This window comes from Montipora capricornis, chromosome 6 (assembly GCF_036669925.1).
Source record: "Montipora capricornis isolate CH-2021 chromosome 6, ASM3666992v2, whole genome shotgun sequence".
In the NCBI taxonomy this organism is placed as follows: Eukaryota; Metazoa; Cnidaria; class Anthozoa; order Scleractinia; family Acroporidae; genus Montipora; species Montipora capricornis.
Window position 1 is genome coordinate 18572756 of NC_090888.1, and position 15872 is coordinate 18588627.

Below are 15872 nucleotides of genomic sequence, written 5' to 3' on the forward strand. Positions count from 1 at the left end.
TAAAAGTGATCATCGAGCGCTTTGCCTTTTACGTTTCACACCAGACCTAGTGCAACGTTTCGCAGCAAAAGCCAAGTCGTACAGTGTAGGGCAATCACCCCAAAAGTGTAAGCAACAACTTTCATTCGCTGATAAGTAATTTCTCGTTTGCCGACGCCTGGTATAAGCTAGACCAAAGACATCACAAACTAACTGCCGTGCTCCCATATTTTGTAGCGCGTTGTTTAACCTGTCCTTCATGTTACTTTCTTAAGTTAAAAATATTAACTTCTGTTGGAGCTGAGAAAGGGTTGTGTTTACTGACCTGGTAATAAACGGAGATAGTATGCCATATATATTTAGTATTTTTATTCCCACTGAATTAGCGTTTTGAACGAGCACGCTAAAGGAAGTCAGATGTGGTTTTCGGTCGAGTTAGCAAAGAAGTGAAACATGGAAGAATAAAATATATAAATAACACTGAGAAAACATCGTAAAGATGGTAAAGAATAAACTGTGTCTTGGAATAACGTATTTTTTTTCTTTTTATTAAACAAAAATTAACGACAATAACATGACTCCTGAGTCCCATCTGTACTGAAAACCATTTACGTTAACAGCAAGAAACAGAAGTTTCCTCTCACTTTTTCTTATTTTAAGACCCGGCCCTTCTAAAAATGGGTATAGGTTTCAGTCTAGTTTCAGCAAGATTTCCGCAAAACAGCTGAAACAAACGTAACCAGGAAGGACTGAACAACCAACGCATGGTATATAAACGATGAACTTGTCCACCAGAATTCACATTCCGAGTGGAACAGTTGGGAAACTTTCTCGTCAGGTTTCACCCGAAGTCAACATAGAAGGGATCATCCAGCGCTTTTCCTTTAACAAAAGTGACAAGTTAACATGGTAAGTTGCTTTAGAACTGCATTCTTTTGTAAAGTTTTCTCCAGTAAAAACCCCAAAAATGTGGCGTTGAATTTAGTCAGCAGTATATCCATTTAATTTATCTTTCATTTCACCAGGAGTTCAAGGCGTTTATCGTTTTCTGCTTTGCTTTCTTCGTTGTTACCGTATCTGGATTCTCAGTTTCTAAACGTGAAGCGGCAGAAGAAAAGGTAAAAATGACCGCCAATATTTACTCAGCTCTTCATTAATGATAATCAGTTTTAGCGTGCAAGTAGATATCAGTCTACCGCATTAATGAATTTTATGATATTTTTCCGAGAAGAAATCATTATAAAAAGCATTTAAGTGAACTATTTTTAACCTACCAAGTTCAATGAGGGAGATTAATTTGTGCATTGTAAATCAAAAATATGTGAAAATAGAGCCACTTATAGTAAAGGAGCTCCCAAAAACTTTCTTTTTTCTAGTTAATCGGGCAAGGCCAAGCCGGTTTCACATCAAATCTCCGTCACGGGCAAAATTCATTCTCAAAGTATTCCAGTTTTTCAAAATGATTTACTATTAATCAAAATGAATTTCCCATGGGTACTCGCCTCATCGCATGCTATGCTAGGCATTCGCACCTTTTTGCAGATTTAAACCACTCCTCGATTCACACCATTCACTTGACTCCAAGCAGCCACTTGAGAACTTTCCTCGGGGTAATTTTTTCGCACATCGGTGTACTTATAAATGATATTTAATGTAACAGTGTTATTGTCAACCTTTAAACTCCAGAGGTTGGGATAGTTTCGCATTGGTTTGGAGAGCACGTTTGCGGGCTTTTTCTCTCAGGAGTTTTTTCACCGGTTTCTTGTATCCGGCTTAACCACCGCTAAATTAGTCTGCAAACGCCCGAATGTCATAGTAACAATTGCCATGTATACTGCATCGCTAATGAGCTTCCTTTATGTGGGTTGTGGTTCGCGACACGCTTAGGCGGATAGTGTTGTATAAGGTTCGACTAACAGTGAATAAAATGGCTGGTCGAGATGGCTGGTCGGCTCCCTTCTATCGTCTCTAGTGTTTACATGGGGAATGTTTCCTATTCGGTTGAGCGTAGCGATAGAGAATAGAAGTATCATTATATAGCGCCTAAGTCCATTAAGTGCAATTATTAAACTCCAAACGTGACAGTAACCCCATCTCTCTCGACATGTATCATTGACGTCACAACTCACACAAACAAATCAATTGCTTGATCTTCAGTAGGATCATCGTAGATTTTACTTTCGTCAATAAGTCAGTTCAAATAAGAAATGTTTTCATGATAAAGTTTTTTTTTTCCAGTTCGACTTTAGTTTTCATGATCTTTCTTTGAGACATACATCTGTTACCATCTATTATACATGCTGTTTTTAGAACCGTCACGCAGCGCTTAAAATCGAGCTTCTTACTCTAGCAGCGCACGTGTAGCCACAGCCCGATTTACAATCTTACATCGTCTTGTTTAAAAGTAAATGGAGAATTTAAAGGGTCAATTAAATACTGAGACGTCTTGGAAAAAAGTGCAAGTCTCAACATGGCAAAAAAAGGTACTTTCAATGAAAAGAATTTGTTTTGCTCCACTTGGTATCACAGATGACCCTATCGATCACACAACGCCTTTATTGCTTTCTGCTAACTTCGAACGCAATAAACAAAAAGATTCTTTGTAATACCTTTCGGCGTTAGAACTGAACTTTACAGACAATTATTTTAAGCCCTGAAAAATAGAAGCCGGTGAATTGATGAAGTAACATCCACACAGAGCATGCAAACGTTTCTAAATAGAATAGGGTGATACGTTTATTTGCTTCCACTCTCTTGCAGGACACCGTGTCAAAGTATACTGTTAAAATTCACGATGGAGAGAAAGAGATTGATGAAACACTTGAGATTAACACCGAGGACGAAACAGAGACCATCAACGTTCCAGACGATGGCAACACTAGTGCCAGTGCTCCCGGAGCAGTCAAATCTCTTTACGATTTCAAGCGAGTGAGTAGTAGTCAAGGTAGTAGTCAAGGACTGCGTGGGCGGTAATTTTATATTAGTGGTGATACTTCTTTTCTTCTCTTTTTATATCCAAGAGAAAGTTTCCTATTTCCACAGTAGCTTACTCAAAAACAGTCATGATTGTATCCGTCAATTCTTACTAACGCATGCGCAGAACTGCTTAATCACCAATTACGACACCCACTAATTTTTTTCTACTTTTACTCTTCTTGACTGGCAGGTGAACTAGCTGTGTAATTATCTGAGTAAATAGCTCTCCTACTTTATTTACCACTTGTGAATAACTTGTTTCATTTTTCATTCACAAAGAACTTGGCCATGCATCGGATGTCTAATCAGAAAGCCTGCTTTCTGAGCAACTCTACGGACAATCTACCAAATCCTGGCGACCTCAAGAAAGTACTTGATGAGGTTAGTAGAGTTGCAAGTCGTTGTCAAACACATCAACTATTTCATCGAAAAAGCATATGTATACTAGGTTCTGCGAACGCATTTCTTTTTATGATTTCTCTGAATCTACGAGTAAGCTAACTGCATCTACCCAAAGATTTTTTGCGCCCCTTTTTTGCTTCATCTCAGACTGATGACCTTTCTTTGAGAAAGTAAGCTTCTTTTACCAACTTGAAGACGTAGTTTTTACTTTTTATGGTTTTTCTTGCATGTAAATGTCTTTTGTGTGCATTTAATAAGAAAGTTGATAAATCAACACACTCTTTGCATCCTGTAACCGTCACCTAATTAATATTTATCCGCAGGGAAGTTCTTTAAGCCCCTCTCAGGATTCGTTTGAGTATGCGACTGACGGAACTCTAGACGACCGGTCGATGTTGAGTGATGAGATGAAGGAATTGTGTGACGGGCTTCCCATTTATGTGACAACGCAGAAAAGCTCGGTCGAAGTGGAAAAACAAAACAGCCTTAACCGTAAGCTAAACTGTAGTTAGCTCAAGTTAAGCTCGGAATAGTGACAAATGTAAATTAATGACGCACAACTAAGCAATATCCGTACAAGGTGCTGAGACTGTAAGAACTACATTAACAACAAATAGAAGTTTGAAACCTCATTCATCATTAACAAATAAAAACGTCACCAATAACAAAATCAAGATTAACAACGTCATATCGGCAAACAATGACAACAGCATTTGTTTCTACTTGTAACGGCATTTTTCTCAGTCTTTGCTCAGAAGATCTCGTGGGTACTTAATCGCTCTTTGTCCCATAGTTAGAGTCCCAAAGTCACTCTCTTTGCAGTTATATTATCGCAGATACCACCATGCAGTACCACCGTTAGCCAAGGAAACTGGAAACCTGATGAATGCAAGAGACCCGTTTCTCAAAACTCTGGAAGAGTGTCCGTGCCCGTGAAAAATAGATTTTCTTCCGTTCTCAATCGATTCGTGCCCAAACTAACCAGCACTATTTCTTAAACTAGAAAACCTTTTAATGGTTCAGGTTTGAAAATTACTCGAAAGCATCTTTATGTTGGGGAACGTTGTGCACAGAATATAGTTTTTTTGGAACCCAATTTCCTTTTTCGGACTCTTGAGAAACGCTCGATAGGCCACTAAGTAAAGCCCCCGCTAAACGATCAAACATTTTCATCTAACATTGTGTTTGCCAAAATCAACGGTGGGTGGCTAAAGGGGCAAACATTGTTTGAAGAAACATTTTCATCTAGCATTGTGTTGGATTAACATGTTTGGCCATTTAGCCGCCTCTCGAAACTATATATTTCATTTTGATCTAGAACAAACATTTTCTTCCAACATTTTGTATTCAGGACAAAGGTTTCATCGTTTAGCCGCCTCGACCAAACACGATGTTTGATGAAAATGTTTCACCGTTTAGCCTGGGCTTAAGCCTGTAATGTGGACCAGCATCTCGTGCAAGGGTGTAGTAATCCTCCTGACTGTGCAACACAGAAACTTAAGAACAAACTCCGTATACTGAACAAGATCATTCCTTAATATCATCTTATCGTGGAATCAGTTTCTCGTAACTCTTATCTTGTATTGCGGTTTTCCAGGAGCCCATTGTCGAATTAACTATTATATTAACTGAGGAGGGGGAGGGAGGACGAGTATGTTTTTCTTGAATTTGTACTGTACACGACCTTTGAGCTCAAAACTTACCTACCACAAGATGTTTTATGATTGTTTTTCACGTGGTATTGAGATATGATAAAAGATGGAAACCGTAAAATGAAGTATTTTTGCCCTAATGACAATCAGGACACTAATAGTTTTGTTTTAAAAAAATATTTTGCAGGAGAGAAGCGCTGGCCTTGCTGGCGACGCTACTACTATGTTTGCTACAGATTTTGCTGTTCTTGGTGGTGCTGTAGATACATATGTGTCTACCGTTGGTATTATGTATGTTCAGGATAACTGTTGCGCCCGCGTTGAAAGCAAACGCAAGTGGCTTAGAGTAATTGCTAAATTTAATTGATTTGGTAGTGGATGTAGGCTTAGTTTAGATGTAAGCTCATTGAATTCAAAGATTGTTTTCGGAAGACAGCTAAGGTTAGAAATTTGACTCGAGGTGAGGGGGGATGGGGCAAGGAGATGTGGATCTCTTGTTCTGTGATTTCAATCTCCGTCCCTTTGCCACCTCTCCCTATTCGGTGTAAAAAATTTGACTAAATTTGACTAAGTGATTCTTAGTTGGGACATTAATAGCAGTGCTCCCGATAGAAGAATGAACGGAATGGAAGAGAGTAGGGTTTACGCGCAAGGGCACCTAACGAGCAAATTGAGCCAAAAGCCTTGGAGAGACATTTCTAGGCTCCTTGTAATGTGTAAAGACTGTTTAAAGAGATTCTTTTTGTCAGCAAGAAGAATTTTATGTGTTACGGATCTCTTAGCTGAAGATTTCAGTACCCGAGATTATAGGGAATGAAATCTTCACTTCAGAAATTGTTGGCTAGACGTTACCTTTTAAGAACTTCCTAGTGAACTATTTGGGCACCCGAAAATGCTAGGTGACCTTTTAAGTTCCAAAACTTGCAAAAATATCCGTTCCGAAAACGTGAGGGACTTCTTTTCCCTGTTTGCGAATCTTTTAGGTGATGTTTTATTTAAGAAATCTTTAGCTTTTTGGTAGCGTAGAATTTGAAAGTCTTAGAACAGTTTGACTCTCCCTATCAGATACTTCACCAAGTTTCTCGTTGGGTGCTCCTGTACGCGGAATACAAGTTCGATTAATATTCTTCCGAGGAAATCGGGCAAGTTGTGGAGAAACAGCAAAGTAAACTAGGGTCTAGCCTATTCTGTGGGCTTACTCTCCTGACCACCTGCACGTACGGTATTCGGTTTGCCGAATGCCCGCTCTAACTTGTGGAAAACCTTATTCCACTTATTAATTTGCATAATGCTAAAATAGGACTTAAAATTAAGGATTTTGGGTGAAATGAATTATTAGGCATTAGGTAGTACTTCCTTGCAATGCTGTTTGTCATAGTTGTGTAGGGTATACGTAGTTCCGAACTTCCGAGTCGTTCAGTGAAATCCTTAAGCGTGACCATTCATATGAAAATCACTTGGCGGTATTTTCCTGTGGTATTGTTTATCATGCTAGGGAGAAGACGACCAAAGTCTTCATTTGTTTCGTAGGACCCGTAAAACCGTGGAGAAAGTTTAACAAAAAGCTTTTTTGTAGACACAAATTAAGTGATGTAACGACAAAACTGATTTATTAAACACCATAGCCCATGCAGTGCAAAGTAATTATCAACAACAACGAAAGAAGTAAATAAAGCCACTTGAAAGTTAACAAATGTGTCCACTTTTTGTAATATATTTTGACACCGGTGGGTCTAATTTGCAGGTCGCAGGTCACTGGTCGCAGGTCATTGTTTCACCAATACAGAAGAATGTTGAGGATACTTTCTGTATTGGTAAAACAATGACCTGCGACCTGTGACCTGCAAATTTGACCCGCCGTTCTGACACCACTCTGCGGCTTTGAGGGTAAACATTAATATTGTTTTGTATTAAATTCTCTATTGAGAATTATGACACAAAGGAAGCAAGATTTGCCTTGAAAGCACTGGGGTCATATTTCAATATTGTTATATTGAACCTGGACTATATATTGGAGAGATTGAAATCCCCCTTTAAAAAAATTCGCCTTCCGTTTCTCGTTTTTCCTTCCCGTCTCATTAAAACTGCAACTGAATGTTTGCTCAACTCTCTTTCAGTTGGGGCATACCAAAAGAGGGAAACTGTATTGTTTGTATACTGTATGTAAAAATCGCATGATCATGAGTGCAATTTGGAATAATTATAAATTAGCACGAGTAAAATTTTGAAAGACTAATAAAATTGCACGAGCTCATTAGGGTGAGTGCAATTTGTGGTCTTCGAAAATTTTAAAAGTACTCATTTATTCGAAATTGCACGACAAAAATCATGAGATTACTCGTTAATGATATACATACAAAAATTTCCACCTCTCTCCATTACGCGAATACTATAGGCGGGCTTGTAGTCTTGTTCGTCTTTCTTGCGAACTAAAAGTGTAAAAATCTTCCCGACAATTTTGTTGAGGGCTCCCGGCTTAAATTTGTCAATATCCAGTTGTTTGTGCTTTCTTTTCCATTCTTAGTTTTGCATTTCCTTCAAACTTTCAATTAAAACATTGTCATTCTCGCTAAATCTGTTCCCCATTTGAGCCATCCAGGACTTACATTTGATTGGCTATCTGTGAGTTTCTTCATTCATCGACTCATGAGATCGCTTGCTTACCTCGTTTTGCAGCGAAAAATTCACCTATATGCACTAATTCACTTTTTTACACTCTGTTTAGGATTGATTGACGTCGGTACTTTCAGCCAATCAGTATGCTGAAATTTTTGCATGTATGTTATTAAGGCAAGTACCAACATGGTTACCATGACTTTGCGAAGTAGTGCCAGTCTTCGCTTTCTTTACCGGCCTTTCAACGAAATTTTGTGGCAAAATATTCGCAATGTTACATACGCTTATCTTCCAGGTGATCTGGCCCTAAATGATTAACCAATCAGTTTTGAGGACAGATTATTTAGACCTTCGGCTAAGAGAGATACCGATGTTTTCAGTCAGAGGTAGTGTTGAATCGCTTCTTCACAGAGTTGTTTGTTTGTTTTTTTTTTGCAAGAGTTAACATACTGTATCTTTGGCGTCAAATCATCGAACATCCTAACAGATGACGCAAAAACCTCATCACCAAAATCTAAGGGCTCAGGGTTGACCTTGCATACGTTGTTTCATCGATTTATAGCTTCCTTTGGCAATCTCCTACGTAAGTTAACTATATTCACACATGCTGTCGACTGCCTTCCCGAATTCGTCAATTAATTGGTAATTTCTGTGAGTCAAGTACCAAGGCGATTAAGCTTCTAGTTCACAATTAATTGAAAACTTTGAGAATCATCAAGTGTGCTCCGCAACATGTGCTCTCAGCCTTTGCATCTCTGCAGACAAAGCATCAACTTGTTCTCTGGGTTCTTGGTTTTTTCTCTTTAAAGAAGCATTGGTTTCTGGCATGATAAATAGAGTGTTACTAGTAAATAAATAAATATATCTAGACGTAGAATAAAAGAAATATTGAGTTTTGAAACTTGAATTTGCCGGAGCGTTATTTCAGCCAGCCATTTTGTTCACCACCGCTGACCCTACTATGATATAAACGACGCACCTTATCTGTAAAAGTACCTTAATGGTATACCCTTTATTCCATTCAAGGGGTTACTGAACCTATAAAAAAAATTTTGGTTAGCCACAACTAAGAGTTGCCCTTAAACGTTGAGTCATCGCCCAGAATGCTGTTGTTTCTTATGACTTGTACTTGCGGTGCCATTTAATGACAGGAGGCATATTCCTTTGCCTTTGTCGAACTGGTCATTTGTGATGGGCCAAAAGATTTAGCTATAGGAATACTTAGGTCCCACTGCAGATTTCTACTGCCGTCAATCAAAGGATCGCAAGTGTGAAATGAAATGTAAGGTGCGCTAAAACGAACAATGGTGGCTTCATTAGGCCGTGAAACCTTTTCGAAGTGCGGTTTACCAAGTTCTATTTACGCTTGACAGAGCCGTGCGACAAAGCAAGTGAAAAAAAAATATATATATATGAAAAGTTTAAGCCAAGTTAAAAATACCCAAACAGCAAGTCCAATTCTGCCTTACGTACGGCTCAAACAGAGACAGTTTTCGATACTCTTATCACCGTAAAGTTTTTCTCTTTTATTGTTATCTCGAAGTATGTTGTTTCAAGGAGTAAATTTAGGCTCTTTCTCGGATTCCAGTGATTATCACTCATTGATAATAGCTCTCAGACCACCTCAAGTCGGAGCCCTATTTCTTTCGCCTTTTAAAAGTAAGCGGAGTTATATACGGTAAGGAGGGTGACAATATCAGAACTACTTTATTCACAAAATTACACCGCTACCGTACTAATCAGAACTCCTCCATCTTGGTTGAAAATTTCAACACTTTAAGTTTTTCAGCAGTTGCGATTCAACATAAGAGTTTTTTTCAACCTACCCCAGTTGACACTTTTTGATTTTTAAATTTGCATACATCTTGGCTCTAATTGTGCAATTAACAAGCGATGCGAAACGAATCGAAAATCCTTGTCATCTCATTGGTTGATTAAAACAAGGGACGAGGGCTCTCAAATAAAAAGGTTTTTCAGCCTAAAACTCTACTTTCGCCTTGAGAAGCAAAAGGGAATTATCTACGGAAAGGAGGATGACAATATTACAATCATATGACAAGAACTGCAGGCACGTCCGCTTCCTTAGCTTCCTCTGAAAAAATTGTAACAAAAATATAGCATAATTATTACAAAGCTAGATGTTCGTAGTTTCCGGTTATATGTGCGACCCCTCTAATTTCTACCAATGGTGTATGTGGGTACTTTGAAGTTATATGCTGAAAACTCGCCTTAAGGACGTTGGCGCGAAAATCTTCGTCTGAAGTTAAGTCATAAATTAATTATTCCAAAAATGAACAAAAAATGGGGGGTCACCGACTTTGCTTCGGAGAAAAAGGCAAGGGAAAAAAATCTTGTTTGTCACGATTTTGTGTGACCTGTCAAGGAAGGGCTGGAACCCAAGACAGGATCGATCGATGAGGGGTTTTTTTTCTCGAGCATAGCAACGAAGTTTCAAGCAGGCGTTATCTTTACTTGGTTGGTCTTTTTATCATATGTCTCCATTGCCGTCATGCTCATCTTCTGAGGTGTGCTTTTGTGAAATATAATCTCTGGCTGTGTCCTCATAGGTCCGCACTATTCAAGTGGATTAGGAAGAGAAGATAATTTTGCTCCATTTATATGAAAGTAAAGGAAATGAACTTCAAAACATGCATTCATTTTGTGCTAAGAAGTTCGTAACGTAATAAAAACATTGGAAAAAACCAACCCCATTAAATTTACGCAACGTCGCTGAACAAAACTAACCTTCCTCGAGTTTTCAAAACTTTCAACCACAACTTGATTAGCGACCTTTTCCAGCCTCCCGGTCCTTTCTCTTTACGTTTCATGATGAATTGGAAATAAATATGCCATTCTTTAGCCAACCGGGAATTTTTGCCCGGCGTTTTTGTCGCCATAAGATCGTAACTACATTAACGCTTGAAGTAATGTATGACATATTACAGTCGCGTTACCGGCGTAGTATAAGTTGCGCAAACAATTAGCGCGAACCTCCTAAAATGATGTCGCTTCTCATCTTTGTGAAACATACTTTCGTCCAGAAATACACGTCATTCCATGAACGCCCGATTTCAGTGACATGAAACAACTTGAAATGTCCGTGTAAGCCCAGAGGTCCAAGCACTTCTATTTCTAGCTTGAGTGCTATTACAGGAGAAATGACATTTTTCGCACAAGTACCGAAAATGGCAATTTTTGGCACAGTAGCAAAGGAGGAACCAAGGGAAAATTTTTAAAAATGGCCGACTTTTTAGTTGAAATTCAGAAGGTTAAAGAGATAGCAAATACAAGTCGCCTGATGGCCTAATTAGTATGGATTGAAAGCTAAATTATCCTAGATTGGTGCTATGCAAAAAACAGCATGAAAAAAGACATATTAGAGGAGAAATGACATTTTTTGCAAAAGGACCGAAAATGGCAATTTTTGGCAAAATAGCAAAGTGGGGAACAAGGAAAACTTTTCAAAAATCACCGATTATTTAGTTAACTCTTTTCCCTACCTTCCCAACCGCGAGAAAACCGCGGTAAATCTGCCATCGCCAAAAAAAGTTATTTTTCTCAAAAAATATTTAAAGTTAGGGGGAAAAAAATACATCATTTTAAAGCTAAGAAAATAAGCTTTCCAACAGCATATAACTTATTTACAGACAACTGAAACCTTTTATAAAAGCGAAAGTTGAACGAAAAAATTTAAGAAAAATAACCAAAAAAAAAGTTTTCCAGGCAAAAATTGGTCATTTTAGCGTTGATTACGAATTTTTGGCTGGAAAATAAAATTTTCTTCAATTTATCAGCTTTCTTGGCCATAAATTTGACCGAAAACTGATGAGGCACGAATATTTTTGGATTTTTTTGAGATAATCGGATTAGCGATCAATGCGTAATGTGATAAGGTGATGACAAGGCAAATTTGCGACCCGTTGCTAACGGCAACGGAAGCGATCGCATTACGAATAATGAACATCTGTTTGCCAAAAACCACCCAAATAACCGATTTTTCGACGGAAAATTCATCCCAGAGGATAAAACTATTCACTGGACATGTAATAAAGGTAAATATGTGCGAGCGAAAGCGAAAACAAGCGAATATTTTGAGGAAAAACACAATTCTGTGAGATCAAAGGACCATGTGCTCTCAGACACGCATTGCTTCGCTAAATAATTAATCTTACCTTTTCAGCGATTTTAACGCTTGAAATCCCATCCAATGAACCACAAATCCTTTTCTTTATCTATTCCGAAGCATGTAGTGTAATTTTTTGGCTGAATAACTTTAGAAAAACCGCTTCGCGAGAGCTCGGCGATCGATTGAAAATTTGGTCATCGCATCGGCTCAAATTGCCTAAATTAGAATGGCCGTCATGTAGGCGTCATGAAAGCTAGAAAGCCGAGATTTTCAGGGAAACTGGGGATATATCTCCCCAGTAAACACGCCAAATTTCAGCGCGATCGATGAAAAGGACGCTGCGCTACGAATCTTACAAGAAAGATTCGTTCATGAATCATTTCCGGTGCGGGCTAGGATTAGTATGGATTGAAAGCTAAACTATCCTAGATTTGTGCTATGCAAAAAACCGCATAAACAAAGACCTATTAGAGGAGAAATGACATTTTCCGCAAAAGCACCGAAAATGGCAATTTTTGGCAAAACAGCAAATGGGGGACCAGGGGAAATGTTGCAAAAATGGCCGAGATTTTAGTCGAATTTCGGAAGGCTAAAAAATAGGAAATACAAGTCGCCTGATGGCCTAATAAGGTTGGATTGAAAGCTAAACTATCCTAGCTTTGAGCTATGCAAAAAACCGCCTTAAAAAAGACCTATTAGAGGAGAAATGACATTTTTCGGAAAAGTACCGAAAATGGCAATTTTTGGCAAAACAGCAAAGGGGGGACCAAAGGAAAATTTTAAAAAATGGCCGATTTTTTGGTCGAACTTCGGAAGGCTAAAAAAATAGGAAATACAAGTCGCCTGATGGCCTAATTAGTATGGATTGAAAGCTAAACTATCCTAGATTTGTGCTATGCAAAAAACCGCATGAAAAAAGACCTATTAGAGAAGAAATGACATTTTTCGCAAAAGTATCAAAATCGGCCATTTTTGGCAAAGTAGCAAAGGGGGGACCAAAGGAAAATTTTCAAAAATGGCCGATTTTTTAGTCGAACTTCGGAAGGCTAAAAAAATAGGAAATACAAGTCGCCTGATGGCCTAATTAGTATGGATTGAAAGCTAAACTATCCTAGATTTGTGCTATGCAAAAAACCGCATGAAAAAACACCTATTAGAGGAGAAATGACAATTTTCGCAAAAGTATCAATTTTTGGCAAAACAGCAAAGGGAGGACCAGAGGAGAATTTTCAAAAAAGGCCGATTTTTTAGTCGAATTTCGAAAGGTTAAAAGATAGGAAATACAAGTCGCGTGATGGCCTAATTAAAATGGATTGAAAACTAAACTATCCTAGATTTGTGCTATGCAAAAAACCGCATGAAAAAGGACCTATTAGAGGAGAAATGTCATTATTCGCAAAAGTACCGAAAATGGCAATTTTTGGCAATTCAGCAAAAGGGGAACCAAGGGAAAATTTTCAAAAATGGCAATTTTTTAGACGAATTTCGGAAGCCTAAAAAAATAGGAAATACAAGTCGCCTGATGGCCTAATTAGTATGGATTGAAAGCTAAACTATCCTAGGTTTGTGCTATGCAAAACACCGCATGTAAAAAGACCTATTAGAGGAGAAATGACACTGTTCGGAAAAGTACCGAAAATGGCAATTTTTGGCAAAACAGCAAAGGGGGGACCAAGGGAAAGTTTTCAAAAATAGCCGGTTTTTTAGTGGAACTTCGGAAGGCTAAAAAAAATAAGAAATAGAAAATCGCCTGATAGCCTAATTAGTATGGATTGAAAGCTAAACTATCCTAGATTTGTGCTATGCAAAAAACCGCATGAAAAGAAGACCTATTAGAGAAGAAATGACATTTTTCGGAGAGGTACCAAAAATGGCAGTTTTTGGCAAAACAGCAAAGGGGGGACCAAAGGAAAATTTTCAAAAATGGCCGATTTTTTGGTCGAAATTCGGAAGGCTAAAAAAATAGGAAATACAAGTCGCCTTATGGCCTAATTAGTATGGATTGAAAGCTAAACTATCCTAGATTTGTGCTATGCAAAAAGCCGCATGAAAAATGACCTATTAGAGAAGAAATGACATTTTTCGCGAAAGTACCGAAGATGGGAATTTTTGGCAAAACAGCAAAGGGGAGACCAAGGGAAATTTTTCAAAAATGGCCGATTTTTTGGTCGAACTTCGGAAGGCTAAAAAAATAGAAAATACAAGTCGCCTGATGGCCTAAATAGCATGGATTAAAAGCTAAACTATTCTAGATTTGTGCTATGCAAAAAACCGCATGAAAAAAGACCTATTAGAGGAGAAATGACATTTTTCGCAAAAGTATCAAAATCGGCCATTTTTGGCAAAGTAGCAAAGGGGGGACCAAAGGAAAATTTTCAAAAATGGCCGATTTTTTGGTCGAACTTCGCAAGGCTAAAAAAATAGGAAATACAAGTCGCCTGATAGCCTAATTAGTATGGATTGAAAGCTGAACTATCCTGAGTTTGTGTTATGCAAAACACCGCATGAAAAAAGACCTATTAGAGGAGAAATGACACTGTTCGCAAAAGTACCGAAAATGGCAATTTTTGGCAAAACAGCAAAGGGGGGACCAAAGGAAAATTTTCAAAAATGGCCAATTTTTTAGACGAACTTCGGAAGCCTAGAAAAATAGGAAATACAAGTTGCCTGATAGCCTAATTAGTATGGATTGAAAGCTAATCTATCCTAGATTTGTGCTATGAAAAAAACCGCATAAAAAAAGACCTATTAGAGGAGAAATGACATTTTTCGCAAAAGTACCAAAAATGGCATTTTTGGCAAAACAGCAAAGGGGGGACCAAAAGAAATTTTCAAAAATGGCCGATTTTTTAGCCGAACTGCGGAAGGCTAAAAAAATAGCAAATACAAGTTGCCTGATAGCCTAATTAGTATGGATTGAAAGCTATCCTTTCCTAGATTTGTGCTATGAAAAAAACCGCATGAAAAAAGACCTATTAGAGGAGAAATGACAATTTTCGCAAAAGTATCAAAATCGGCCATTTTTGGCAAAGTAGCAAAGGGGGGACCAAAGGAAAATTTTCAAAAATGGCCGATTTGTTAGTCAAAATTCGGAAAGCCAAAAAAATAAGATATACAAGTCGCCTGATGGCCTAATTAGTATGAATTGAAAGCTAAACTATCCTAGATTTGTGCTATGCAAAAAACTGCATGAAAAAAGACCTATTAGAGGAGAAATGACATTTTTCGCAAAAGTATTAAAATCGGCCATTTTTGGCAAAGTAGCAAAGGGGGGACCAAAGGAAAATTTTCAAAAATGGCCGATTTTTTGGTCGAACTTAGGAATCAAAAAAAAAAAGCAAATACAAGTCGCCTGATGGCCTAATTAGTATGGATTGAAAGCTAAACTATCCTAGATTTGTGCTATGCAAAAAACCGCATGAAAAAAGACCTATTAGAGGAGAAATGACATTTTTCGCAAAAGTATCAAAATCGGCCATTTTTGGAAAAGTAGCAAAGGGGGGACCAAAGGAAAATTTTCAAAAATGGCCGATTTTTTGGTCGAACTTCGGAAGGCTAAAAAAATAGGAAATACAAGTCGCCTGATGGCCTAATTAGTATGGATTGAAAGCTTAACTATCCTAGATTTGTGCTATGCAAAAAACCGCATGAAAAAAGACCTATTAGAGGAGAAATGACATTTTTCGGAAAAGTACGAAAAATGGCCATTTTTGGCAAAGTAGCAAGGGGGGACCAAAGGAAAATTTTCAAAAATGGCCGATTTTTTTGGTCGAACTTCGGAAGGCTAAAAAAAATAGGAAATACAAGTCGCCTGATGGCCTAATTAGTATGGATTGAAAGCTAAACTATCCTAGATTTGTGCTATGCAAAAAACCGCATGAAAAAAGACCTATTAGAGGAGAAATAACATTTTTCGCAAAAGTGTATCAAAAATGGCCATTTTTGGCAAAGTAGCAAAGGGGGGACCAAGGGAAAATTTTTTTCAAAAATGGCCGATTTTTTGGTCGAACTTCGGAAGGCTAAAATAGGAAATACAAGTCGCCTGATGGCCTAATTAGTATGGATTGAAAGCTAAACTATCCTAGATTTGTGCTATGCAAAAAACCGCATGAAAAAAAGAC

General features: G+C 38.0%; 1 protein-coding gene across 1 annotated transcript; it reads left to right on the forward strand.

Annotated features, from left to right (window-relative positions):
• The first annotated feature begins 617 nt into the window (after nucleotides 1-617).
• On the forward strand, nucleotides 618-6678 carry LOC138050316 (uncharacterized). The gene is made up of 6 exons (XM_068896671.1): nucleotides 618-888; nucleotides 1005-1097; nucleotides 2740-2907; nucleotides 3235-3336; nucleotides 3681-3849; nucleotides 5197-6678. Exons 1-6 carry the CDS (start codon nucleotides 886-888, stop codon nucleotides 5313-5315), a joined length of 654 nt encoding a protein of 217 aa, XP_068752772.1. The 5' UTR covers nucleotides 618-885; the 3' UTR covers nucleotides 5316-6678.
• The last annotated feature ends 9194 nt before the right edge of the window (nucleotides 6679-15872 follow it).

Coding starts and splice junctions, on each gene's coding strand:
- LOC138050316 (XM_068896671.1), top strand. Junction 1,098..2,739: donor GTGAAGCGGCAGAAGAAAAG/GTAAAAATGACC, acceptor ACTCTCTTGCAG/GACACCGTGTCAAAGTATAC. Junction 3,850..5,196: donor AAAACAAAACAGCCTTAACC/GTAAGCTAAACT, acceptor AATATTTTGCAG/GAGAGAAGCGCTGGCCTTGC.